This window comes from Antennarius striatus, chromosome 15 (genome assembly GCF_040054535.1).
Source record: "Antennarius striatus isolate MH-2024 chromosome 15, ASM4005453v1, whole genome shotgun sequence".
NCBI classification, from domain to species: domain Eukaryota; kingdom Metazoa; phylum Chordata; class Actinopteri; order Lophiiformes; family Antennariidae; genus Antennarius; species Antennarius striatus.
In genome coordinates this window covers 20,432,730-20,459,667 of record NC_090790.1, presented here as the reverse complement: position 1 = coordinate 20,459,667, position 26,938 = coordinate 20,432,730, and the positions used below count along the sequence as shown (strand labels likewise).

Sequence of the window (26,938 nt, the reverse complement as noted above, 5' to 3'; positions counted from 1 at the left end):
TTTGACTCGTTTTCATAGCTGCTGTCGTTTCCTTGTTCATGTCTGCGGTTTTCTCAACCTTTTCTCATTATTCCTTCTCCATCGTCTTGACCTCGACTCTCATGCCTTCTTAAAAGAGCCTATCTATCCATCCATCTATCTATCCATCCATCCATCTATCTATCTCATACCTTCCTCATTATCTCAAGGTATGGGCTCATTGTATTTGACTGAGAACATGTAAACAAGCATAGCCTCTTACTCCTCTTCCTTCTGTTTTTGCTTTTCTGCTCTTTTTAGAAGTTTGTCCTGCCTTCAACTGCGAGAGAATGAGTCACCGGCAGAAAAGCTGAGATCGTGATTCAATCAAATGGAAGAGAGAGAAAGAACAAAAAAAAAATTGAAACAGATAGGCCATTATGCGGTGCTTCGAAGACCCATCCCATACGCCGGCCATCCAATCTCCCGTGGGACAAAGCAGATGGAGAAGGAAGGCCTGCCAAGTCAGGAAGGCAATGTGATGGACACAGAAAGGATGGACAGGCTGAATTCTCTTCCCTCCTGCTCATTTGTCTGTAGCATCTCTGGCCTCAAGAGTTCATCTCTCTGGAAAATTAAAGATAAATAACAAATAACAAGCAAACGTTCTGAGCGTCGAAAGACATGGAGATGCGTGGACACTTCTAACGCGCCCATTCTAGAGGATATTTGATGCTGCACATATATTTATTTTTGTACGAGGGTAAAAGTAGATGTAGGGTTCACCTGTTTGTGGTCTATGCTACATTTTCACTTGGTGTTTCACGACACCTTGAACTGTGAATACGATAATCCATCCCTTCTAGAGGATGATCGTGGTTCAAAGCAGGTCCTTGGCAAACAGGTTTGAGATGAACCGAGTAGCTTCACACAGTGCTAACGATCAAATTGGAACTCCTTTGGTTGTACAGCGTTGTTTCAGCGTACTGTGGTTGTTTTAAAGTGAAGATTACTTTTCTTGTTGACGCACTACCATAGCTAAGCCTACACAACATCAACCTGGCCCTAGAGCCTTTGGATGTTGGGGGGGCGAGAGAGGCAGGAGAAATGGTGAGTAAAGAGCCCAACCACTTGCTCACAGGCCAAACCAACAGCAAGAGCACTTTGGCGGACAAGTTGCCTGGAACAATGACCGTGCGCTCTGTGCTGCTCAATAGAGACTCCCCAGATATAGAAAGCCGCCTCAAGCGGCGCCGCAACCGCACTCACCAAGTCCGTTTCAAAGACCTAGAGGATGGCAGCAGCAGCAGCGGCAACAGTGGAACCGGAGACCACAATAGCCATCAGAGGCCTGCCACAGATTGTGACAGTCCACATCCTCTTCGCAAACACAACAGTAGGTCCCCCCATCCGTGGATTGACAGGGATGGGCCACGAACCGGTGGTTTGCCCGGCCAAACCTCTGTTGTAGGGGCTGTTCGTGGGGACATGGCAAGTACTATCGAAGTGGTGGCTGCTTTCTTAGCCAGGGCCCCTCCTCATCCACTGACCCCGGGTCCAACACGCCGATGCTGGGCGCCACCACAGACGAACTTCTTAACATTGCCAATGACACGCAGGTCTAGTACTAGCACCAGCACAGCCATCCAAACCTCTCCATGCCTGAAAAAGCCCCAGTCCTTCACTTCCACGCACACACGTAGTCACAGCCTGGGGGACTCAGTGGGAGTGGATGGGGATGACGAACATGACTCCCAAGATGAGTATCTTACGCAAAACCAAGTGTCATTGCCCGGGCACAAGGATCAAAATGGTCCTCCTGGACCTGGGGATCGAACTTCGGTCGAACGGAGGACTAAATCCTCCAGGACCGACATTAAATCAGCTGTTAGTGTTGTAAAAAACTCAAGGCACAGCTGTTCCACTTCAGTTCATCACAGCTCGGATCCTGGTCATTGTTCTTCTGTATCCTGTCGAGATGGTCCGAAACGCCAGGGAAGTAGCACACCCTTGATAGTCAGGAGGAGAAAGCGACTAAGTAGGACAACAAGTGATCCTGGGAAAGAAGTCCAGTACTGCACCACTCTCACTCAGACTGAACGGCCCAGTTCATTACCACAGCCCCCAGATACCAAACGGTGCACCACTCAAGTTCAGACCGACAGCCCTTCAACACCTCCAAATTCAAAGTATAGCACCACCCAAAGTCAAACAGAGCATCAGAGTCAGTCTTCACCTTCATGTGACAAACAATGCACAACTGAAACTCATCTCCAAAATTCTTGTCCAACCCTACCTCCAAACACTGAGCAATACCCCATCCAAAGACAAACAGACTTTCCCTGTCACTCGCCTACAAATCACCAAACTGGCAGCCCTTGTGCTTCACCACCACTGAAAGCAGAGAGTCCTGCACCCCCAGGCGCAACTCACGACCCCCCAGACACCCAAAAAACTCACGTGCCTTACTGTGCTTCTCCCACACCCACAAGTGCACCAACACAGACCCCTGAACACTGTTTGGAACCACCTGGCTCGTCTCCTAGCCCCACTCCATCTCCACCCCAGGCGCTTCCAATTCCTTCCTCCACTTGTGCACCTCCTGCCATCCAGAACCCTATTCCATATTATACCGTTGTGTCGCCACCGACAACCCCCAGCACTGCTGTCTGTTCTATTCCTTCCTTGACTGAACCACCTTGCCAAACCCAAAACTGGGCCTCCCCCATCTCCAACTCAGGATCTGTGTCTTCTCCCACCCCTACACCCACTCAACCTCCCAGCGCCACTCCCATTGATCCCACCATACATCCAACCACTGCTCCACATGTAACACAACAACCACCACACGATGCACTCAACACCACGGCTCCTGTGAATCCAACAGCAACAACCTTTGCAACTCAGACGACAATGACGTGCACCTCCATATCATATTACTCGACCACACATCCGATTGGTCCCCACACCCCCCAACAAAACTCTGCTTCGGCATCGTACGCCACCCTCATACAAACCATTTCTCACTGCAACATCCCAATGCAAAACACGTCTGCTGTCACCACAGGGATGACTCCCTACTCGTCCCCTGTCCCACAACTGAAATCTTGCACTTCTCCACCCTCACTTGTAAAAACATTTGTGACCACTCTTCCAAACGCACACCCTTGTGCAACACCTACTAAAGCTGTTCCTTCCTATTCTTCCACATTTCGAGCAGCTCCCCCATATACTCCCCCCTCTCAGGCCCCTTACAACGCTCAGGATAAGAGGGGCATTCGGCTTCCACCTCCACCTCCACCACCTCCACCTTACACACCACGCAAAAAGGGAAGCGATCCGCCAGGTCCTGCAATCCGAACACCCATGCTCAGGGCAGACAGTAAGGCAGGCAGGAAAGATAAAGAAACAGAGGAGAAAAAGGAAAATGTAAAATGTACAGACTCTCCCAAGAACTGCCAGCAAGCCAGCTCTTTGAAGCACAGAGCTCAAACTCCACCGGTTGCTATGATGAAGGCAGAGATGCAATCCTCCTCCTCATCACCTGCCAAGGCCTGTTTTAAATCCAGCTGTCTTAGCTCAGCCCAGGCTCAGCTCGGCGTGCTACACAAAATGCTCTGCTCGGGGGCAAAAGCCAGACCCAACACCCCCAACAGCCAACAACCGCTCCATCCAAACCAGCAGGGTTGCTCAGGAGCCAGGCGCTGCTCTGCTCCAGGGGACCATCCTGTAGCCGGGCCCCTGACTGCCACCCAGGCTGACACCTTGAGACAAGTCCAGGAAATCCTGGGAGGGTTGGTGTCTGGGGCCAGGTGTAAACTGGACCCCTCCAAGGTGACAGAAAGGCTCCTGGGTCCTGATGGACCCCTGCATGACATTCGCAGCCTGCAGAACCAGCTCCACAGCCTTGAAGGAGTCCTGGAGACCAGCCAGAACACCATTAAGGTCTTGCTGGATGTCATTCAAGACCTTGAGAAGAAGGAAGCCGAGAGAGATGGGTGAGGCAATATTTCATTGTGGTATGACTGCTTACAACGAAAACGTAATGCATGCACGTTGACGCCAAATTGCAAATCTATTTTAATCACCAGTGTTTTTGAGCTCAACAGGCGTTCGTCAGGTTGTAATGCATATTTCATGATGCTTACCTGACATTACCAACACCCAACTGCTGACATTAGTTGCTCTCAAGGTTTTTCTCGCATCCGATTACCCCCCGACTGACAGAAGGTCACATTTAGACCGACCCTCATTGTTTCATTGGTTTCTGTGGACTCTTGCCAAAGCATAGAGCTCCAGTTCAACAAAACCAAAGGTGCGATGCCGTCACACAAAGACACACAACCACAGGATTGCGAGATAAGCCATGTATTTTTACTCGATTCAGTTTTGTCAAAAAATGAATGAGGGCATTTCACACCTTGCTGGTACCTGGAGTGAAAGCCAGTCCTGTCATTCTTTTGGCAGCAGGGATTCTGGCACAGCAGTACGCGAACATATCACAGCAGTTTGATTGGGCCGCGAGTCTGGCATCTTCATTGAACTGATGCGAGAAATGTTGCACACACAACACAAAACGACCTCGTCCATATGTTTGTGGTGCTAACCTTGAAAAGTCTTCACAGTGATGATTCCACTCTGTTGGGGGGTGGGGGTGTTTAATAAAGACCTTCCACTTGCATTTTCTTATAAGTGTTAACCTGAGTTTGAAATTCAACCACAGCTCCGATTTCAAAGGTGAATCTCGTGTTTATTTTAAGAATTCCACATGGTTGGGCAGAAGACCAAGAATCACAGTGTTCTTGGCAACAAATGTCCAAGGTGGCGTTCAGAGGTAGCGTTAGTAATTGTATGAAATGCTGCATCACCACAGTTAAAAGTATTTTCTGTTTGTCTGCATGTAGATGTGGTGTGAAAGTTAAAAATGTGAAACGACTACCGGCTACAGGCTAATGGTGCAGCAAAGCAAGAGCCAACAAGGGGGGTCCCCACCAGATAATCTGGGGCCTACAGTAGAACCTCAAGATACGAGTTGGAATCCATTCCATGACTGAGCTTACAAGTCAACAATGTTTAACCATTAAAGAATGAAAAGAAACACAAAAAATTACGTCTTTACTCCCCCAAAGAGAACCAGATCTGGTCTCACTGATGTTATATCCATCCACCAACCCGTGGTAAAGAACTAGATCCGGTCTCACTGATGCCATATCCATCCACCAACACGTGGTAAAGAATGAGATCCGGTCTCACTGATGTTGTATCCATCCACCAACACGTGGTAAAGAACGAGATCCCGTCTCACTGATGTTGTATCCATCCACCAACACGTGGTAAAGAACGAGATCCCGTCTCACTGATGTTGTATCCATACACCAACACGTGGTAAAGAATGGCTCGTATCTCAAATACCTCATAAATTGAGCAGTTTGTATCTCGAGGTTCTACTGTAGTTCCAATCTCCGTGTTCTGTCAATCCTTACGGAATTACAACCCAAATTAGAGGACTTGTCATCTGAATTGGGTTAGCACCAAATTCAGAAAAAACACAAATTTTTTTAAAAATCCATGAAATTGATGAGGTGAAGTGTTACTTTTCTTATCCTCAGCTGAGTGTACTGTATGTCAGAGAAGATTAGCAAATTAGCACTTTCATTATGTTTCACTTGATTCACACAGTCGGAGTCCGTGTTGAGAGAAAAAACGTAAAGAAAAGCAGAGAGGGAGACGGAGAGAGAGAGAGGGAGGACGAGAGGGGAACAAACAATGGGACGATGTAAATCACGAGCGCCTGGTATTTTGGAGACCTGGAAAGTAAATGTCAGCATGCGGCCTGAACTACTTGCTGTTTTATTCCAAGACAGTTAATTTCTCAAGCGAAAATCCGCTTCTTTCCACACGAAAACAAACGAAGGGAAAGACGTGACGATGCGATCGCAGCATTGAGCTCCTGAAATGGAGAACACCAGTGGGTTGTTGTGGGCAGATGATTCTTCAGAAAGGGAATACACAACCCAGCGTTAATAACGTGAGCTGTGACTATTACAGATATGTGGCTGTTGTGCCTGAGCTCGGCTGCGATGAAGCTCCTCTATTTATAGCCAATCCCTGCATTGTGAGCTTCGTAAATACTTTGGCATCACCGCCGTGTGGACAGAACGCCGGGTAAACTCGGCAGAAAAGCCGATGTGGTTCCATGGAGTCTGGTGGAAGTCTGGAACCCGCTCCTGGTCGGGCTCCGCCGACTTGGCATCAGATCGGAATCGTTTGGCTGTCACGGCGTTGGTGGCTTGAGACGCGGCGTGCCTCTTGGTGTAAACCCTTTACCATTCTCATCAATAATTAATCTGCTGCCTACATCGTAAGCTGCTTAGTAATTCCTCCCGCCTTATCGTACGAATATACGAGATCCAGGGATGTGACAGGCGAACGGGAGGTGACGGACACGGATGTGATATCTGAGCAGCATAATCCAGAGGCCTTAACGATGACGTCACTCTGCTCACGTTTGAACATGTGACGGCAACGCCGCAGTGACACGTCTTGCGTGTGAGACTTGAACGATGGGGTAGCGTGCGTGCAGACATTGGTTCTACCTCATAAGCATCACTTTATGCCTGGAGTCGTACCGTGACTCATGCTTTACGTAACGGCTGGGAGGGACACTGCTCATTATAGAGCGATCAGGGCTGATCAGGAGGGGGTGTTGGTGGAGTCGTGGGGATGAGAAATTAAAGATTAAAGTCCACTTTATTAATCCCCAAAAGGGAAATTACTTTTATACTCAGACTATACATGCATATATATTTATAAATATGTATATACATATATATGTACATATATATGTGTATGTGTGTGTGTGTATATATATATATATATACTGTATATACTGTATATACATATACTGTGTGTGTGTGTGTGTGTGTGTGTGTGTGTGTGTGTGTATATATATACACACACACACACACACATATATTTGTAAGTACACACACACACACACACACACACACACACACACACACACACACACACACACACACACACACACCATGTCGCCGTTTTCCCCTGATATGTCATCTCTGTGCTTCTCAACAGAAGACATTCTTACAGAACCGGACAGGACATCGAGAACTGCGGCACCTGCAGGGACTGCGCCTGCATCATCTACAGGTACCCCCCCTCCAACAAACTCTGCATATGCATCCCTTGTTTTACACGCCTGCGCAAGGGGGGGGCCGCTGTGTGCATCGGCGCTGTCATTTTGAATCACATCAGTTTTGGGAGTTGGGTTTTACGGCCGGGTAGGACGGTTCTGCTCAGTGACAGCACAAACCACTGCAGGTTTGATCACGGAACATCATTATAAAAGATTTATTAAGACTTAACACACACACACACACACACACACACACACACACACACACACACACACACACACACACACACACACACACACACACACACACACTCCAGCGCTGCCTCTCACATTTAATGAGGTGAGCAACACAACACACTTTTAAGTCGAGCACCCGTGTGCCCACTCGGATTCCTCCTCCCTCCTTATCTCTTGTCGACACAGACACACACGGTGTCAAACACACACACACACACACACACACACACACACACACACACACAAACAAACAAGCAGAGTGGCTGCATTAATCATTCCGCTTCGAGATATGAATTGAAATCAATCAATTAACAAACAGGATTTCACACTTTACAGGAGGGGAAGAAAGGCAAAAAGGGAAACTGTGGATTACTATGAAATTGAATTCCTTGTCTCTTAGTTGTAAATGTCAGAATTTCAATTTTAAAAAATAAGGCTTATTAGCAGAAGCCTTGCAGAGGCACACAAGGAGGAAAGTGAGTGGATGACATTCAGCGCTGCCTTTTAATTATTTAAACTTTGGAGCTCAACACTTGATGCAACAGTCCTCACTACAGACATATCACACACTCCGTATGTGTGTGATTGGACGTATTGTGATATCTATTAAGGAGCTGTCGTACACATGTATTTATTAATCCTAATTAATTATACATTCACACAGAGACCCTATAGGAGCAGATCTATATTTATGTCCCTATTCAGCTGAAACGTTGCTGCATTATTAAAACATTCTGCTCCGACACGACTTTAGATTACACTGCACGTCATTACATCCCATTATGTCAGCGTAACACTGGTGTTTGAGGGTTCCTTCATTCATCTCACAGTTGGGAAATTATTTTTTCACTCTGCAGGTGAACTTCACCTCACGTCGTTAACTAGTTCCAGGAGACTTTAGTTGATTTAACTCCAGAATAAACAGGAGATAACCATTCCCAGTACTGTGCTGAACTTTATTCATGAATGTATTTTAATAATATTTGGTTAATATCAATCTATTTTTACTTTTTAATATATATTTTTTAATATAGTACAGCTGCTTCTTCCTCATTGTGGGTCACGGGGGTTGCTACGGGATAATAATAAGATATTATATGTTTTATTCTGATTTATTGTACAGTAACATGATATTATGTGTTTTTAACACCGTGTTTTTTTTAAACCGCCGTCTGATTGAGAATCTCGACGTCTAATCTCGACTCACTCCAAACGACGTGAGCCGAGATTAACCTGTATATTTAGGAACAGATTGTGGGGGGTCTTGCTCCAGGGGACCTCGGCAGTGCTCAGGAAGTGAACAGTTCACACTCCATACTTCCACGTGGGTCTTGAACCGGCCACCTTCAGTCCTAGTGAACATGAGAAGTTCACTAGGACTGTTACTCCCAGTTCTGTTACTCACGTATGTAGAGAAACCCAATTAGCAGGCCCCGATTCATCATCAGTTGTTTTAATTGTGGACCGGAGATGTGAAATGTGGCGTGTTTACACCAGAGACGGATCGCTCTCCCTGATTGGATGTCGCTCGCTCACCTCCAAACTCATCTATTTGTTTCAGAGCACTAATGAGGTGTTTCCTGTAGCTGCAGCACATCCTCTAGATTAGCAAACAAATGCTATCGTTGCGGGTTGAGTTACCGTAACCCACATAAATGATTCAATCAAACCATCGTCTTAATTTGCTTATTATTTAATTTTATTCATAGCTTGCGTGCAACCGTCTTCAACGGGGGAAACAAAGACGGTAGTGGGGGAGGACAGGAAGAAAGACGGCTGAGGATAAGAGAGGAGAAAGATCTGCCAGGAAAGATCTGAGATTTAGAAATGGAACAAGAGAGAATGGGAGCGGAGGGAGAAGAAGCCCACAAAGAAAATGAGTCATTCAGAAACAAAATACAGCTTCATCTGCAAAGATTAGAATATTACAGTGAGGTTACGGCTCAGAAATGTCAGTACAAAGCAGCGACGGCTCCTCATCTGGAAGAAAGGGAATGAGGAATAAAAAGAGGAGGAGGCTAACGTGACGGAGGATAAATGAGCGTTCTGTGTCGTAACGTCGCTTAATATTACACCGACGGACACTTGACATTTGACGGTCAGACGAGGTGTTATCGCTGCATCGACCTGTCAGCTCGACACGCTTCTTTCATGTGTGGCGGAGAGGATTTTCTGGCGTTGAAAGGGAAAGAGGTTTTCTTTTCTTTGAGGCTCAAGTTGAGCGGAGTTTAAAAGGAGAATTTGGCAGCGAGAGAAAAGGGTACCGGAGGAGAGAAAAATATATAAAGCCTAAAAAAAGGAGTGAGTGATGGAAAAGCCATAAAATCAAACGGGCGAGATTCCATCAATTAAAAAGCCTCTTGAAAACGTCTCAGCCCTGAAGAAAAGCACAATTCAGCACATCACACGGTATCAATCAAGTTGAAAAGCTCAGACGGGAATTTATGCAGATTTATTTTCTGCTCGCCAAATAAGCCACTAAAAATTTGACCCGACTGAACGTATCATCCAGCAGCTGAATTCTAAAGCCTCCGAAAACAATGTTTTAATTCACTGACAGGAAATGAAACGATCTGTTTCTGCAGCCGCTGTCACATGAATAGAACTGTTTACCTGTATGTTTTACCTGGTGAGGTGAGAGTGAGGAAAGAAGCTGTGACCAACATGAATTACACACACTGAATGATCTCGATGAGGACAACAACTCCCATGATGCCGAGCTCCCTGCATCTTATGCGTTGGTATCACTGAGGGAGCGCAAGCAGAAACTAGCTTATCCTTAGCGTATTGCTATGTGTGGAGTGGGTGGATACCATAGTATAATATAGTCATACAGTGCAGTAGAACCTACAATAGAATCTACAGTAGAACCTAGAGTAAAAGAACGAGATCCGGTCTCACCAACGTCGTATCCATCCGCCAACACGTGGTGGTGTCCTGAGGCGTCCGATGCGTCATCGGTGGGTCGTTGAGGAGACGGTTACTGAGGAGGTCTCGTCTCTCGTCCTGCCTGAACGTTAAATACGGTGGATGAAGGCCTCTTCGCTCACGTGTGAATGGCAGGTGGCGGCAGATGGGCGGAGCCCTACTCCGGTCACCGATCCGACCGGTGAGCGTGTGGGCGGAGCCTCAGAGACCGAGCGCCAGGATGGAGATTGGGTTTGACTCCTCATGCATCCTAATGTCCGGAGCTTTCTCCCTCCCACCCAGTCTCATTCACTTCTTTTTTTAAACAACTCGACGCTACGGTGAAATATTCACCTGCATTAAAAATGAATTCCGTCGGCTTTAAAAGATTTTAAATAGTAATAATGGTGCCGTCTCTCTGTGGGCTTGGTTTGGGTGGAGGTCGATCCTCGTGATGGAGCGGCGATCCTGTGCAGACCGGAAGGGCATAGCGGTCCAATTCAGACGCCCCCCCCCAACGGTTGAGACCGGGCCCTGCAGCCCACAGCTCCTCATTGTTCTGGTTTTATTCAGAGGAACACGGGACTCTACAGACATCAGAAAGAGGCACCTTTTCCAGGAGATTGCTTGTGTCACCCCCCCATCCCCCCTTCCATTTTCTGCACTTGGAATATAAATACATTTCACACCTAAAAGGGGATGAGAAGTGGTGCAAAGTTGCAGCTCCGGATTGGGTGTCGGCGCGGCGTCAGAGGGAAGACCGGTGGCCAAATCCGCCGTTTCTTCGCGGTTTATTCAGGGAAACGAACATCAGCAGCCGACACGCGGCGTGCAAACGAGCAGAAACCCAGCCGAAGTAAATCTGTGCGCTCACATTTAGCCCCGCCCATCAGAAACACGGAGAAGTGCAGGCGAATTATAGATGAACTTCTCATGTTCACGGTCACAGGGATATTTCTAAACCTGTATCCAGCCTCCAGCCGTTCATCAAATATTAACAACGCGCTGCCATTATGATAACGGGAGCGAACAGACGGCGCTGAATGGAACGGAAACCAATTCCCAGGAAGACGAGGTTAACAGACAGGAGGAGAGGGGTGCACCCTCGTGTTGGGCGCCACGCATCACCCTGATTGTTTTCCCAGTTGCCATTTGTAGGAAAACATCATGTGGCAAAATTTCTGCCCAGGCAACGTTCAAGAGACGGAAGTGCAAGATGAGTCACCAGGAGGACGGGAGGAACGAAAGGGCAGACGACCAAAGGGAAATGTCTTCGTGGCTGAGTGTTTAGAAAAGAGACATTTTTGATCAGAACTGCAAACTGAACCTGATCACAAAACAACCCCAACCGCACGTCTGCAGTTTGTTAGATCTTGGTTTATGATTCTTTGATTTTGAAAGAATTGATGGAATTGATCAGTACGTGGTGAAGAACTTCTGAAGAACAGAGGACATCAATCTGAGAAGGCTCCTTCCTCCCTGCTGCGGAGACAGATTTATGGGTAGAGGAGCTGAGACGGGGAGACGATGAGATAAATTCAAACGGCTTGAAAGACAACAACGCAGGAAAACACGCCGGTGTGTTTTCAGTTTAACTGGATATGATGATTCTCTCTAGAAAGATTTGTCAGATCCTTGACAATGACCTTTTGCTAACAACCCTGTCGGAGCCGTGTGTGTGTGTGTGTGTGTGTGTGTGTGTGTGTGTGTGTGTGTGTGTGTGTGTGTCTGTGTGTCTGTGTGTGTGTGTGTGTGTGTGTTAAAGGGCAGGGCAGGCAGCTCTTCTGCATTAATCCGTCTTTACGTCAGGAGAGAGGAGAGAATATGTCGGCGTGTTTCTCATTGATGTGGAACCTCACGGACGAGACCCTCAGCCAGCGGGGCGCCGCGTCGTCACGGCAACACTACAACAACAACAACAACGCAAAACAAGTGTGCTATTTGCTGCGTGCAGTCTGTTTTCCTCCTAACAATGAATCAAGTGTCTGGTGAAGTGTCGGCGGCGCACACACCTGGAAACCACGTCCTCGCCTACGCGTATCCTTCCACTTGCATGAAGGAAGGACGAATATAGGGCCGGGTGTGAAACGGAGGAAACGAGAGAGACGGAGTGAGCGGATTGGGGGGGGGGGGGGCTTGTTCATGCTGTTTGGCAATAATCACAGGGATGATCCGATGCCAACAGCGAGTGCCAGATGGCGCCCATCAACGATGTGCCGTGTCTTTGAAACGGGGAGGAGAGGAAGATCAGGAGTGGCATGTGGAACAGCCTCATGTGGATGATGTGTCACATAAATACTAATCACTGTAGAATCACACCCACAGATAAATGAGCTCCCCGAAGCTCTTCCACTGGCGCCCACTCCCCCCTGACTCATCAATAAATAGATATGGCATGCTGGGAAATATTTATCTGCTTACTGTGGCCTCGTTAGCAATTCTAAAGGAGCGCTTATGGGCTGCTCTTTATTAGGGTTATGAACTAATCACCTTATTAACAGCTTTCAAATCATCTGTTTTTGTGGCACCGATAACAGGATGTCATCCCACTTCAAATGCAGGCATCATATACAATTATATTATATATGTTATATAGAGTAGAACCTGAGATACGAGTTGGATCTGTTCCATTACTGAGCTGTAAATCAAAGAACATTTAACCATTTAAAATAACTAAAATCATTATAATCCGTTCAGCCTTGAAAACAAGAACCAAACCCCTAAATTCTGACAAAAAATTTATCAACAAACAGACACACAGACTTTACCTGCGTATAATTAATTATATAGAAGTTACGTAAACAATGATAAAGAATGAAAAGAAATGCAAAAGTCACGAGAACACACGAGCTACGTCTTTACTCCACCAACGACAACGAGATACGGTCTCACTGATGTCGTATCCATCCGCCAACACGTGGTAAAGAACGAGATCCGGTCTCACTGATGTCGTATCCATCCGCCAACACGTGGTAAAGAACGAGAATTGAGAATAAATCACTGAACGTCTTTCAAAGCAGCCCGTTTCTAAACTTCCATGGGAGAATTCCTGTCCAGCACCAAAGAAACAGTTAGCACCTCGCTAACGGACACAGAGGAACTTCCTTTCAGGGACGGAGCCAGAGACATGAGGGGTTTATTGGTTAGATATTGATCGAGTATCGTCCACTGATCACCCTGTGTGATAACGACACTCAGGAACTCCCGTCCTGAAGCGCGGAGGAGGATTCCCGGTGGACGGAACACATGCTGTTTGCATCTTCAGCCGGAGCAGACCAACTCTGACGGGATGGTGAGCTCCTGGCCGACATCGGCTCTTCTCCCGTCATCCCATCTTCAGCGATCAATTGTAACCTCGTTTGCTCTTTATTTACGAAGCCGTTTGATGCAGAGTTTTCTCTGATCTCCAACCTGCCGCGGTCGTGATCTGGTTTCATTCATCAACGCGCTCGGACAGAACCGCCAGCGAGGTGAACGTCTGCCCTTCACTCGCCGGGAAGAGGCGGCGCTGTTCGTTTGTTGGAAAAGCAGAGCGCTGTTGAAAATAGCAGAGGTCGCTAATAAGGTCGCTCCAGGAAAAGCCGTCTGCATAATGGATGTGAAAATGCAAATATTTGGCATTCATGATCAGGCGGTGGAAAGCGACGCACGCTGACCAGTCGCCGTGGTTACATACACACTTAATCACACAATGACAATATAAAAAGTACAAACACAAATTAAAGTGTTGCGCTGTGAGGCGGCGCATGAATGAGGATTTTAGACGATCTTTATTCTAAAGTCTGTCATGCAGCTGCAGATTTATTGGATTGGACGAGCTGAACAAAGTGACGTCTGATTGGATAATTCACCGTCCTGCAGGAAGGAGCTGTTCAGCGTCTCCGGTGCTGTTTTTACAGGCTGCACACGTCTGTTTACGTCTCACTCTGAATGTCGCTGCCGCCGTATCGAAGACGGATCTGAGCAGCCAGACCACAGATTAGGGACGTAATTGATGGATGTGTGTGTGTGTGTGTGTGTGTGTGTGTGTGTGTGTGTGTGTGTGTGTGTGTGTGTGTGTGTGTGTGTGTGTGTGTGAGGGGAGGGGGTTTGTAATACCTGACAGCACAGCCTAATGTTTTACGCTTATATTACATTAACTTACTGGTTCAGGACATTGATATCAGCATCTTAATGTTTCAAGTTCATCTGGCTGCACAAAAATACACTACAGACAGGAAGTAGTGCCAGTAGTATGGAGGATTTTATTTAAAGCACTGCTGCTCTTTTTCCTGGTAATTTTAAATCAGTTTCTTGAGTCTGGATGATGTGGTAACTGAAAAACTGTCGATTCGATCCCCTCTTGAGATGCGCCACAGCAGCTTCCCTGGTGAAGGTCACTGTCTCCCCAAACACGACGTTTAAAAAAAGATGAGATTTATACACCAAAGCTCAGAGGACGGGAAACCCCGCTCAGAGTAAGGTCACTCAGTGAGAACGGATGGTTCACGGACGCGAGCTGCACCGAAACAAATGTGAACTCAGGCGCTGATGTGTGGACTTTTATCCTCCCACTGAAAGTCAGAGTTTAACAATCAACACAAAGAGAAACACAATCAGACACACCAACGACTGGCTGCGTGTGTGTTCAGACGAATGAACAAAATAGACCCGAGTTCATCATCGCTGCCTGAGATCCTTGAGATGTGAATCTGTTTAAATTCAAGGCCTTAAAAGTGTAGAAGTGTCTTGAGACACGAGTTATTAGAGATACGAGCCGTCGCTCTGTCCGTGTTCCTGTTCCACAAGAGCAAAGACCCGAGGTACGAGTCGCGCTTCAGGTCACCAAAGCGCATTGGCGGATGGATACGACATCAGTGAGACCGAATCTTGTTCTTTACCAGGTGTTGGCGGATGGATACAACATCAGTGAGACCTGATCTCATTTTTTAACCACGTGTTGGCGGATGGATACGACACCAGTGAGACCGGATCTCGTTCTCGTTGGTGGAGTAAAGTCGTAGCTCGTGTGTTCTCCTGACTTTTGCGTTTCTTTTCGTTCTTTATCACTCACCAGCTGTCAGCCATCGCTCCGCCACCAGCAGCGTTAGCAGCCGCTGCACATCCATCACACAGCGGTGGAACGCGATGAGGCACCTGACATACAGGAACCAATGGGGAACAAGCATTCCTGTCAACTGCCACCTAAAACTACAACACAAAAAGCTACAACACCTCCACAAAAAGATGGTTATTACCTGCTTTTAATATCAGAGGAATCCTCACTCACCTTCTACCGTTAACCCCGTCCACGCCGCACCTGCACCGCCCCCGGGCTGAAGTGTGAAGAGGCGGTGGGAGCGGATGGATATTAACGCTGGTGCTCACTGTTCCTATCTGAAAACTGGAGGCCCTGTTGCTGCCGAGCTCCCAGCGCCTCTGCAGCATCCGAGGGAGTCCTCTCTACTTCCAGCATCTGTGCTGAGATGAGAAACAGCAGCTAACTAGGCCACCGCATAATAAGCAAGAATAGCAGCAAAGTGAAAGAAATAAAAAAAAGAAAAGTGGGGGAAAAGAATCAGTTCATGGGGGAGGAGGGGGGAGGTTCAAGTGCTGACAAAAGTAATTCAGCGAGCAAATATTGTCCTTCTGTCTTTTACTGCAGATGCATCCATTTATTATTGCTTACCTGAACCTGCCGAGGTGCATCAGAGTTCACGTCTCATTTCAGCGGCGAAGCCCCGCAGCTGCTGTCATGTGACTGATAATGCACCTCGCTGACTTTTTGTTCAGAGCGTGTGTGTGTGTCTGTGTGTGTGTGTGTGTGTGTGAGTGTGTCCTTCCTGGTGTTGCATTATTCTGTGATACTCAGCATTTCAGCACTTGATTCACTTTGTCACCGGCTCCATTATTTGTCTCCAGGTGCGGCGGATCGCTGCTTCTCTTTGACGCGTCGCTCATCTGTGCTTCATAGAGCGCTGATGTGATTTCAATTCATTGTTTAGCGTATGCTACCTGCGTAGCGCTAAAAATAATAATAATAATAATAATAATAATAATAATAATAATAATAAAGGTAAACCTCAGCGTACGTCGTTAATGAGTTCCAGGAGACGTGAAGTTAGTTACATTAACTAGTCTTCGGGCTAAACTGTAGATAAACATTCGCAGTTCTGTACTGAACTTTATTAATATAATATTTATTAATGTGAATCCATTTTAACTAACAAACAATTACATTTTATTTTTTAAAATAGTCCAGAAAAAACTTCTCCATGTTGTATTCAGCTGCTTCTTCCTCATTGTGGGTCACGGGGGTTGCTACGGGCTGACATGTTTTATTCTGATTTAATGTACAGAAACGCGATGTTACGTGTTTTTAACGGTTTAATGGCGAGTTGATTAATTTTATTTTTCCTTGTATTTTTGAAAACAGACGTAAAATCAAGAACGACAGAAGTTGACACGCCGTCAGTCGAGGTTTAATTGTATTAATATCTTGGTTTTATGCTGCGCCTTTTATTAAACGAAGCAAAGCTCTGCGTTCTTCATATATTAGATTAATGTAGCATTTAACATTGTACCTCAAAGGTCGGTGGTGACCAAAATCAGAGCTGAAAGACTATAAAAGCTGCTGTTCCATTTAAAGGGACACGGTGTTGTGTTTACTGACCATCAGGTTAAAACCACATCTCCTCTGTCTGTTACCAGCGTGGAGCACGACTTCCGTCTGCAGGAAGGTCAGGTGGTACGCACCTGGAAGGTGGGCGACCCCCCTGAAGACGCCCCTCAGCCCGCCACGCACCACGAGCAAGACTCGCCCCTGACGGTGCCGCCACCCCCCGCCACCAAGAAAAACAGGAAGAAATGTTTCTGGTTCCTCTGAGGACAGAGCCAAGAGGAACACGACAACCGATAAACCACAAGAAACACCCGGGGGACGAACTGAGAACTTAAACGTGAGCATTCAACCGTGGGAGGGGGAGGAGCCACAGCCGGAGCCGTCGATGCTCACGGTTGACGGGGGCACGCGTGACGTTTCTGCTCTTAAAACGCTTCTTCAGCACATCTAGTTTTGATCCTGGTGCAGGGAAGTAAAAGTGCTGAAGTCAAATGAAAGCTGAAGTTCACTTGGAGAGCGATCAGGTGAGACGGACGGATTCCAGCGTCCAGCGGCTGCAACGTGACAAAAGGCAATTTATACAAGTTTATTTATCAAAGACGACTTTAACAGAGTTTATAGCAGAGAGAATAAAAGAGAAGGATTCATCTTCATTATTGGAATAATGAGGGTCAGAACACCAGCTTTTATAAGAGACTTCAAAACAGAATTATGAGCTGTATTTAACACTTTTATTATATTGTAATTGTTAAAAAACTGCTGCACACATACACACACACACACACACACACACACACACACACACACACACACACACACACACACACACACACACACACACACACACACACACACACGTGAAGGGAGGTCTGTACATATCGGAGCCGTTCTGCTTGAAAGCTATATTTCAGATATGATTCCTGCTCTATAAAAGTATTTTGACACAACCGGCTGTGAGTTTTTTATTCTTGGCTCGATGTGCTTTCACACCAAACAGCTGACATTTCATTATTATTATTATTATTATTATTATTATTATTATTACTGGTTTCTGGACCACAGTAATCCCTTGTTACTGGTTAATGCGTTCCAGGATCACCCGCAAAAAACGAAATTGTTTGTTTTGTTCAAAACTTCATACATTTATATATTTCCTCCTGCACAATTTTTTGATATTTTGGGATGTTCAACAACAATCTCAATGAAAAATACATCTTCTATCTTCAATGCGGGGAAGAACCTGATAGTTTGTGAGGTTGTGTTGAAATGCATCATCAAATTAACGTCAATCCATTAAAATTCTCTTCTTTTCCATTTCAATATAAACGCTGACATAATGGTGAATCGTGTTCACATGTAAGAGCTAATTATTATAAAATCCTGTCTACAAGTATGAAAAATAAAAATGTAAAAAATAATAAAAAACAAGACCGATACAGGATGTCCTCAACCTACAAACACAGCTGGTTCTGAGAGGTTGTTCATAAGATGAATTGTTTTTAAGTCATTATTGATTAAACTTCAATCTCCATCTGAGATCATTTTAATCTCATTACTACTCTAAATACTAAAGTAATGTCATTACTACTGTAAATACTAAAGTAATGTCATTACTACTCTAAATACTAAAGTAATGAAATTACTACTCTAAATACTAAAGTAATGTCATTACTACTGTAAATACTAAAGTAATGACATTACTACTGTAAATACTAAAGTAATGTCATCACTACTCTAAATACTAAAGTAATGTCATCACTACTCTAAATACTAAAGTAATGTCATCACTACTCTAAATACTAAAGTAATGTCATTACTACTCTAAATACTAAAGTAATGTCATTACTACTCTAAATACTAAAGTAATGTCATTACTACTCTAAATACTAAAGTAAACAGAAATACACAGAACAGAAATGCATTGTGGGTTCGTTTCCTGCTCAGAAGTTCACAGAGATGTGGAGATAAGACGGATGAAACGCTGCAGATGACGCCAACAGGAAATACCAAAAAGACCACAGGAAGTGACGTCAGAGTAAACTGGTCAATGAGTCTGTGATCTGCTGAGTCGTGTTAACATGACATGTGAAATCTGAACCTATGGGGTGTTGATGCTACGATGCTCGGTGGGGATTGTGGGCATGCGGTTGTTCATAAGTCAGATGTTCGTATCTTGAGGACTAGCTGTAGATGGAACACAATCGGACCCGGGGCACCGCTGGTCTCTGAAGGAGCGACAGAACGGACCTCTGGCGGAACATGGACGATGTGAGACAGGAACAGATGTCTGTCAGGCCTCAGATGGCGGCTCCGCCCACTTTCCTGGACACTTCAGGGCGTCAGGAAATGAGGCCTCAGCTGTTTGATGCTGCGAGAAGCCCCACATATGAGTCCTCAGTGATTCATGACACACATCAGCTGCCTGCAGGAGGCTCGGCGGTGCTGAGAGATCCGGGCCAATCCCTTCCAGACTTTGGGGAGCGTTGGCTCTCGGTTTGTTTGCCTCCCTGGAGGGACGTGTGTGACTTTCCTGAGCGGTTCCGACTCAGGGATTCTGTTTGGTTGATCTGCTGGATGGCGAACCGATCCGTGTCTAAACACACATGCGTGTTGGGATTAGGCCCAGGCATTGCATGTCTCAACTTGGCCGTGGTGGAAATCGCTTTGGCTGCACGTAACAACCGTCTTTACACGCAAACCATCGCACGGCTGACATATTGTTCCCGGGGCGACACAATGCATTATCTCCCCCGCCGTTGTTCCTCTCTCCTCACAAGCAGCTCCTCCCAGCAGCGCCTCCCGATGCTGAGAGGAGTGTGTTGTCAGTCATTAATCTGCTGGAGCACAGCCTGTAATCCTGATGACAGAGCAGAGCGGGTTTACGGGGAGCAGAGAGGATCTGCGGCCAGCCTGGAGTGGCGAACAAAGGCGCCGCCGAAGATGGGCTTTGAATCCATAAAGACAGCGGACGTGTGTGTGTGTGTGTGTGTGTGTGTGTGTGTGGATGCCAGCACCGGGATTCAGGGCGAGGTCGTGAACAGTTTTTGTCAGGTTTGCTGTTGCTGCTCAACAACACTGGCACACAAAAAAAAGGAGCATCGACTCACGTGAAAAGAAATCCCCGCCACTGGTGTGTAAAGCAAAAAGCACGGGGTGAACGGGATGGCGAGAAGGAGAAGGAGCCCATTCAGAGGCCTCTTCAAAGGAACATCAAGGGTCAAAGTTGGCTCACGCAATTCAGCGCAACATCAGCGGCGGCTCGGATGAAAACGACGGAGAAAAAAAAAACAGCGGCCGCATCCGGAGGCGTCAACAAGCAAACGGGAAAACAACTCGGAGCAGCGAAGCTAACGCCGCTCGGGCCGCCGTGTGACGCCTCGTTTCACCGGCAGACGGGCAGAGACTCGTCCCCGAGTCCGAAGGCCAACGGGTCCCATCTGGAGGCGGAGCCAGTAAATAACACAACACAGTCGGCGCCGCTTCTAAACGACTCGATAATGATGCTGAAAAACACGTGGGAACAATACTTGAAAGAATTCTGTGTGCTTTGAACACGGATCGGACCTCATTAGTACCAAACACAAGAGGAATACACACACACACACACACACACACACACACACACACACACACACACACACACACACACACACACACACACACACACACAAAATACTTGGGACACTGAAAATTCTGAAGGATGAACTTGAGCTGTGCGTGTGTGTGTGTGTGTGTGTGTGTGTGTGTGTGTGTGTGTGTGTGTGTGTGTGTGTGTGTGTGTGTGTGTATAAATAATGAATTAAAAGTACTCATTTCCACACGACCTGCCAAGTTACTGAGTCTGTTAAATAAAATATGAGCTAAATTCTCCCTCGTCGCCACCGCTGATCCCCAAATGGGCGGCGACACGTGAACACAGGACAGCCAGGCTGAAACATGGCCGACACAGAACACCCGCACTCTCCATACGGGACACACCTTCTGTCAGAAGAGCTCTCCTGCAGGACGGAAACCAAAGAAATCCGGTTTCCTGACGGGTGTGGAACGCTGCGTCCAGACGGGGGTCCTTAGAAGGAACGGGACAAGATGTTTGGGAAGGTCTCTGACAGGAAGCGGATTTGTCCTCCATATTTTCCATCGTGGCTCCAACAGAAGGGGCATCAGCTGGTCAGCAGCTTGAAGCTAAATTTAGCCTGTGGACACAGTGGGGTGACGTGCACCAACCCGCAGACTGGCATGAGGGACAAACGGCGCGTCACCGCAGGAGAACGTCGCCATGGTTACACCCTCACCGTACAGCCACAAAAACACCAAAAACACCTGAGATGGGAAGGAAGTGTGTGTGTGTGTGTGTGTGTGTGTGTGTGTGTGTGTGTGTGTGTGTGTGTGTGTGTGTGTGTGTGTGTGTGTGTGTGTGTGTGTGTGTGTGTGTGTGTGTTTGTGTGCGTGCTCAGAGAGATCGAACGATGAATCAGCAGAAGAGAAGCAAACAGGATGCCGTTTCCAACGGAGACCTGAACGAAAGGGGATGCAGCCCAACGACCACACCAGCATCTAACACCATCATTCTGAACCCGGTCCTCAGTGGATCGGTTCTGTTCTACAACTGTCAGGTCCCTCATTCCCACAGCAGATTTGGTTCCTGCTGGGAATCAGATCAGATTCCAGGTTTGATCCGGCTTCGCTTGAAAACATCAACGTATTCCAGTTCTATGTAATAAAACATATTAATATAGTGATGGAAGTTAAACTTAGTAAACCGATGTTTACATGTACGACCCTATTGCTGCTGCTACCAACCAGTAACAAATCTGACCTCATTTACAAGACGGAAGTGAAGAAGCTAACACAAACTGCACGACTTATTATGACACAAACAAGTTCAAAATCCGACAGTTTGCAAGCAAAAGAAAGAAAATCAGCGACGCTGTTAAACACCGAGCGGTGAGAGTTTACGTCACCGTCAGAGGTCGAACAAAGAATAAACTACGGTTCAATCCGGCGCCGCCTGCAGGGCCTTCAGCGCGCTCAAACACGCTCGACAATTATTTTCAGGCGACGTGTCGCCATGCGAGACGAGCGCTCCCGACATGAAAGCCAACCTCTCTGAAGACGCGTTAGATGACATCAAAGCGGCACGGCTCTCCGCTTTGTTTCGCTCCGCCGGTTTGTTTCCTCTCCGCTGTGGAGTCGCTGACAAAGACTGTGAGCACAGGTTGCATCACACACCTGCTCTTCATCATGTCACCACTCAAGGACACGGACATCGAACATGACATCACGGAAGCTTGGCTACCGAATAAAAAGCTCGGAGGAACCGTTTTAACACCGACTTCTTGTTATTCTTACTCAATAACAGCCATAAATTGCTGTATGATCAAACACAAAGCGGTTGTCCAGCCTTCTGGGGTTTGATTCTGAATGTTCATCCTCCTCATTAGAGGCGTTTTCACAAACAGGGATTCAATTTCTGACCAGCAATTCACAGGAAAGGCCTTGGCTGCTCTTTTCAGAGCCGCATCGTTCCGCTAGCGCTCCATAATCATTTAGACATTAGATGATGAAACGTTCTCCAGGACGTCCTTGTTGTGAACAAAGGTTCTCTCTATATTAAATTATGTGTAAATCAATTGAAACGGATCGAAAACCCGCTGAACCACTGAGGCCTGGAAGCAGGGGGAGAACTAACGAATCACGCCCGTCGACCAGCCTGTCTAAAGCTCGTTCATTAACACGTTAGATTTCCCCACAGCGCGGCGGCGGCTGCAGGCGGAAAACATTTTTTGAGACATTTTTTCCTAATTTAATTAAGGAGATTCAACAAATCAATGAATTCAGTTGTGAGGTGTTGTCAGGCAGATCATCTTCTGATGCCTGTAGCGCCAGGCTAGCAGTTTCCCCTTGTTTCTAGTCCTCATGCTAAGCTAAGCTACATGGCTGCAGCATCATATGGATGGTAACAGGCTGGATAACACTTCTATGCTCCACTCCTGATAATGGAAGCCCTTAGGATTTTCTTTTCAGTACCTATTGGAGTGATGATTCGCAGCTCGACACGACCAGCTGTCGCCTTGTGGTTAACGTTCCCTTTTTATTTCCCACAGCATCAAACCACCAACAAGAGCCTGGCATCTCCAATTTATCTTAATGAGCGTGGGATACTCCAACAACTCACGATTTCGCACAAGCGTCGTACACCTGCGATCTGGACGGTCTCTGGTGACATCATTATAAGACCAACGCCATGGTAACGGTAATTACTGTCCCCAGAGATCAGGAGGAGAGGATCTAAGAGGACCACCCGTGGATGTTCAGGCCTGGAGCGCACCAGAAAATAACAGTATGGAAGCGTTGATGGTGGTGGCAGGTCTCCACCCCTCTGTCGCTGCGCTGTGACACAAAACAAGCGCATCAAGATGCCAGCGTGGTTTGATTACATTCCGCTTCATGTAATGTATTGTATTGTGTACTGTAATTGTCGGTGTTCGTGTGTTCGTCCGTCCATTAGAACGACGAAACAAAAAGCACATGACTCAGGCAGCAAAGGGGATGAAAATGAGATGATGACCTTGACCTTAAGAAAACTAGGTCAAGGTCAAATTTTAGCTTTTGCACACTCAGTAACCGGATTAGAAAGACGAGGGAGAAGGCCAGTGTGAGTAAGACCATAGGTCAAAGCTAGTGCTTTGATCAATGACAGTAGGTCAGAGCACTAGCTTTGATCTTTGACCTATGCAAGTAGGTCAGGGTAAAATTTTGAATTCAGGGGTGTTGTGGGATGTTGCAGTCTATGACTGCCTTGGTTCTTGTTTTTTGGGAGGATTTTTCACGATGTTTAAGCTCCGCCCCATTGATCACATGATCGTTTGTTGTCACCGGTCACCATTATTAGTTAAATAAAGTCACCAGGTTTGGTCCACATAGAATCTACCCTGAAAACACCTGCAGGTGTTGCATCACATCCTCTGGTCATCCTTCAATCCCTTCCGACTCCAGCCCTTCGTGGCAGCATCGCAGGCGTGAATCGCCTCAGATGAGCTTCACGACTGGGCGAAGAGCTGATGCTGGGATTCTCTGCATCATAAATAGAAGAAGAAAATCCAGCCAGCTTCACAGATCACACAAAGGCTTGGCTTTCTCCTCTAGTTTCCCTCACAGCTCTTCTTTACCAGAAACCGCATGCAAAACAAGTTGTTTAGCACGCGAGCGTTCTCTAAAATACTGGATTGTTAACGAGCTCACACCGCCTTGCATCGTTACGTTCCTGCACAAACACGCTCTGGGTTGTTTCTCCGTTTGCTCGCCGCTCATTTTCACCACTCGAGTTCAGTGCAGAGCTGCAACATTAAAAATTCAAAATAAGTTGACGGCCTTCTTAAACACCATGAAGGATTTTTTTCTGATTGCTTCATATTGACCCAGTTAAAGCAGTGAATTGTTAAATGTGTGTGTGTGTGTGGGGGGGGGGTGTTGCTTTACAATGCACTGACTTCCGCCGTGCCAAGAGGAGCGGCGTTCGGCCAAAGAAAGTCTAATAAAAAGGGAATTTAAAAAATCAATTGCCTCCTGGAATATTGCCCCCTCCCACACACACACACACACACACACACACACACACACACACACACACACACACACACACACACACACACACACACACACACACACACACACACACACACAGAACAAGACTGAACATCTCATTATGTATACATTTCAGATGGTTGAGAAGAGTGTATAGAAGAGAAGAGTGATCAGCTCTTCTGACTGAAGCCAACTTCATGAAAGGAACCAGTCTATAAATACTCTATTACAACCAAAAGGAGGGATGGGCCCCAAACATGGGCCCCTGGACGTGTTTTATTGTTTGTTAGCACCTCATTGTTGATTCCAGATGCAGCTGAAGTTCTGCTCCACAAATTTGGAATCATTTATTTGGTTTTTTCGGATCCTTTGCTCATCAAACACATGAGAGAAATACTCTCCTCCACCAAAGCCCAGACTTCCAATATGACAGTGCAAAAGAAGGAATAAACATTAGGAAGTAAACCCTCCTCCACCAGCCTCCAATCAGATCCTCCAATCAGACGTCATCCCAGCCGGCGCTCCGTCTCCAGCTCTTATTTTGGAAAGCCAAAGTCTCTCATCTCAGTTCTGTCGCTCTTCTACTCTCATTAGTCTGATTGAAATGACTTTCCTTCCTTCTGTCATGTCCCAAAAGCAACCAGAGTTACTCCAGCTATGAAGTCACAACGAGTAAAGTTCAGGTAAACCTTGGATCACGTCGTTCTCGATTCGACGTAGATTATCCACGGATAAATAAAAATCAAGTTGACGTCATTTCCTTCCACCTGACATCAATTACATTTCATTTTTTAATGTAGTCCAGAAAAAATGTCTCTGTCTCGTCTTCAGCTGCTTCTTCCTCATTGTGGGTCACAGGGGTTGCTACGGGCCAATAGTATATATTTTATTGTGATATATTGTACACCATTATATTATGTGCATGTAATGGTTTACTAGTGTCAGCTTCAAATAGGCTCATGTTAATATTATTAAAATGCATTCATGACTAAAGGTCAGTACAGAACTGAATGTTTATCTACAGTTTAGTATGGGTTCTAGTTAATTTAACTAACATCTCCTGGAACTAGTTAACGGTGTTGGCCGAGGTTCACTTGTACATTGATACCATCCGGGGTGTTTAGCAGAACATTTATTTAATCAGAGAGCATATAAAAAAGAAAATATAGTGAGTCATAGGGGGCTCTATGTCCCAGCAGGACGACAGCGACGCCGCAGCCTTCCATCAGAACTGTGACGGCTGTTGTCCCTGGAACGGCCACGGAGACGTTTGGGGCCGTAAACACATGTTACAGCATCTTAACAGACGCCCACAGCTGATCCCCGGCTCCCATATTGAGCTGTAATCTGATCGCGGCCCGTTCCCCGTGAGGACAGTCGAGTCGGCTTCAGGTAGCGGCACTCCCTCAGGTTCAGAGCGTCTCATTCTCTATGGCGGTGGACCTCGGACTGAAACCTCTCCTGTGATGCGAACCCATCCCTGCAGGAGCGCCGGCTGCTTGTCAAGACTCCACAGCGGTGTGTGATTAGAGGATGATCCGGTCAGCCGCGATGAGGCACCTGTGTGCGTCCCTACTGTGGATGGGAACCCTGCTCCCTTTCTGCCACGCCATCGTTTACACCAACGACTGGGCCGTCAGAATACGAGCCGGCCGCGAGTCCGTCGACAGGATAGCCCACAAGTATGGATTCACCAACATGGGTCAGGTAGGTGACAAACACTCCCAGGCGGTCCGCTGTACTTGTGTTTGGATTTAAATACATTTCCACGTGTATCCCAGAAACCCGATCCAGGACTTTATTGCCACGTCAATACAGGTTATAGAGAATTTGTCAAAACTCACGTGAAGATGAAATAAAAACAGAAAATCAATGGGGTCAGAATGTTTTTACCGCCTCCAAACAACAAATTAAAGCAAGTCAATAAATAATAAAGCAAATAAATAATACAGAGGAAAATTCTCATAAAATTCTAACACCGGCTCTCTGGGGATTGGGGCTGTAATAAAGTCCAGGTCTGTCCCGGGTCCTTGTTTCATCATGGCTGTAATGAACCACGAAGACCCTGCAAAGACGCTTTAAACTGCAGGGGTCAGAGGTCAAAAGCAAATTCCATAACAGAGCCATCAGTGACTAAATTAAGGCCATAAATTATTTTTGCCTGTGACAGAAAAAGTCCAAGCGACAACACTTTTAGCTCATCTTATTAAACGGAATGGGTTGACGTCATGGATTTGTAGACACGCGTGAGCGGCGGCGGCGCCACAGCCAGATCGCGTTGCCTGGAAAGGTATCACGGGTGTCCGGTAGCCGCCTTCATGAAAGACACCGAAGGCAGCTCCATAATTTAACAGCTGCTCAGAGAGGTGATGATGCTGCAGGGGCGACGCCCTCACCTGAGACATGAAGAAGATATGCTGATATAGAGGATTTGGCATCTCTTTCTCCAGATAGGAACACTGAAGAGTTATTACAGTTTTCGACACCAGAGGACG

General features: G+C 46.6%; 1 protein-coding gene across 2 annotated transcripts; it reads left to right on the top strand.

The window, feature by feature from the left end:
• Positions 1-853: 853 nt before the first annotated feature.
• LOC137608708 (mucin-2) lies at positions 854-17,638 on the top strand. Of its 2 annotated transcripts, none has more exons than XM_068335251.1 (3): positions 854-3,956; positions 7,057-7,128; positions 16,949-17,638. In XM_068335251.1, the coding sequence occupies exons 1-3, from the start codon at positions 1,066-1,068 to the stop codon at positions 17,121-17,123; spliced, it is 3,138 nt and encodes a 1,045-aa protein (XP_068191352.1). In that variant the 5' UTR covers positions 854-1,065; the 3' UTR covers positions 17,124-17,638. The 2 variants fall into 2 exon arrangements, with proteins under 2 accessions (XP_068191352.1, XP_068191351.1); XM_068335250.1 differs by having other exon boundaries at positions 7,054-7,128.
• The last annotated feature ends 9,300 nt before the right edge of the window (positions 17,639-26,938 follow it).

Bases quoted from the DNA above. Each gene is read 5' to 3' on its own strand.
- LOC137608708 (XM_068335250.1), top strand. From the start codon at position 1,066: ATGGTGAGTAAAGAGCCCAACCACTTGCTCACAGGCCAAACCAACAGC. The intron at 3,957-7,053 runs GTGAGGCAATAT...GCTTCTCAACAG, and splicing joins AAGGAAGCCGAGAGAGATGG to AAGACATTCTTACAGAACCG. The intron at 7,129-16,948 runs GTACCCCCCCTC...GTCTGTTACCAG, and splicing joins TGCGCCTGCATCATCTACAG to CGTGGAGCACGACTTCCGTC.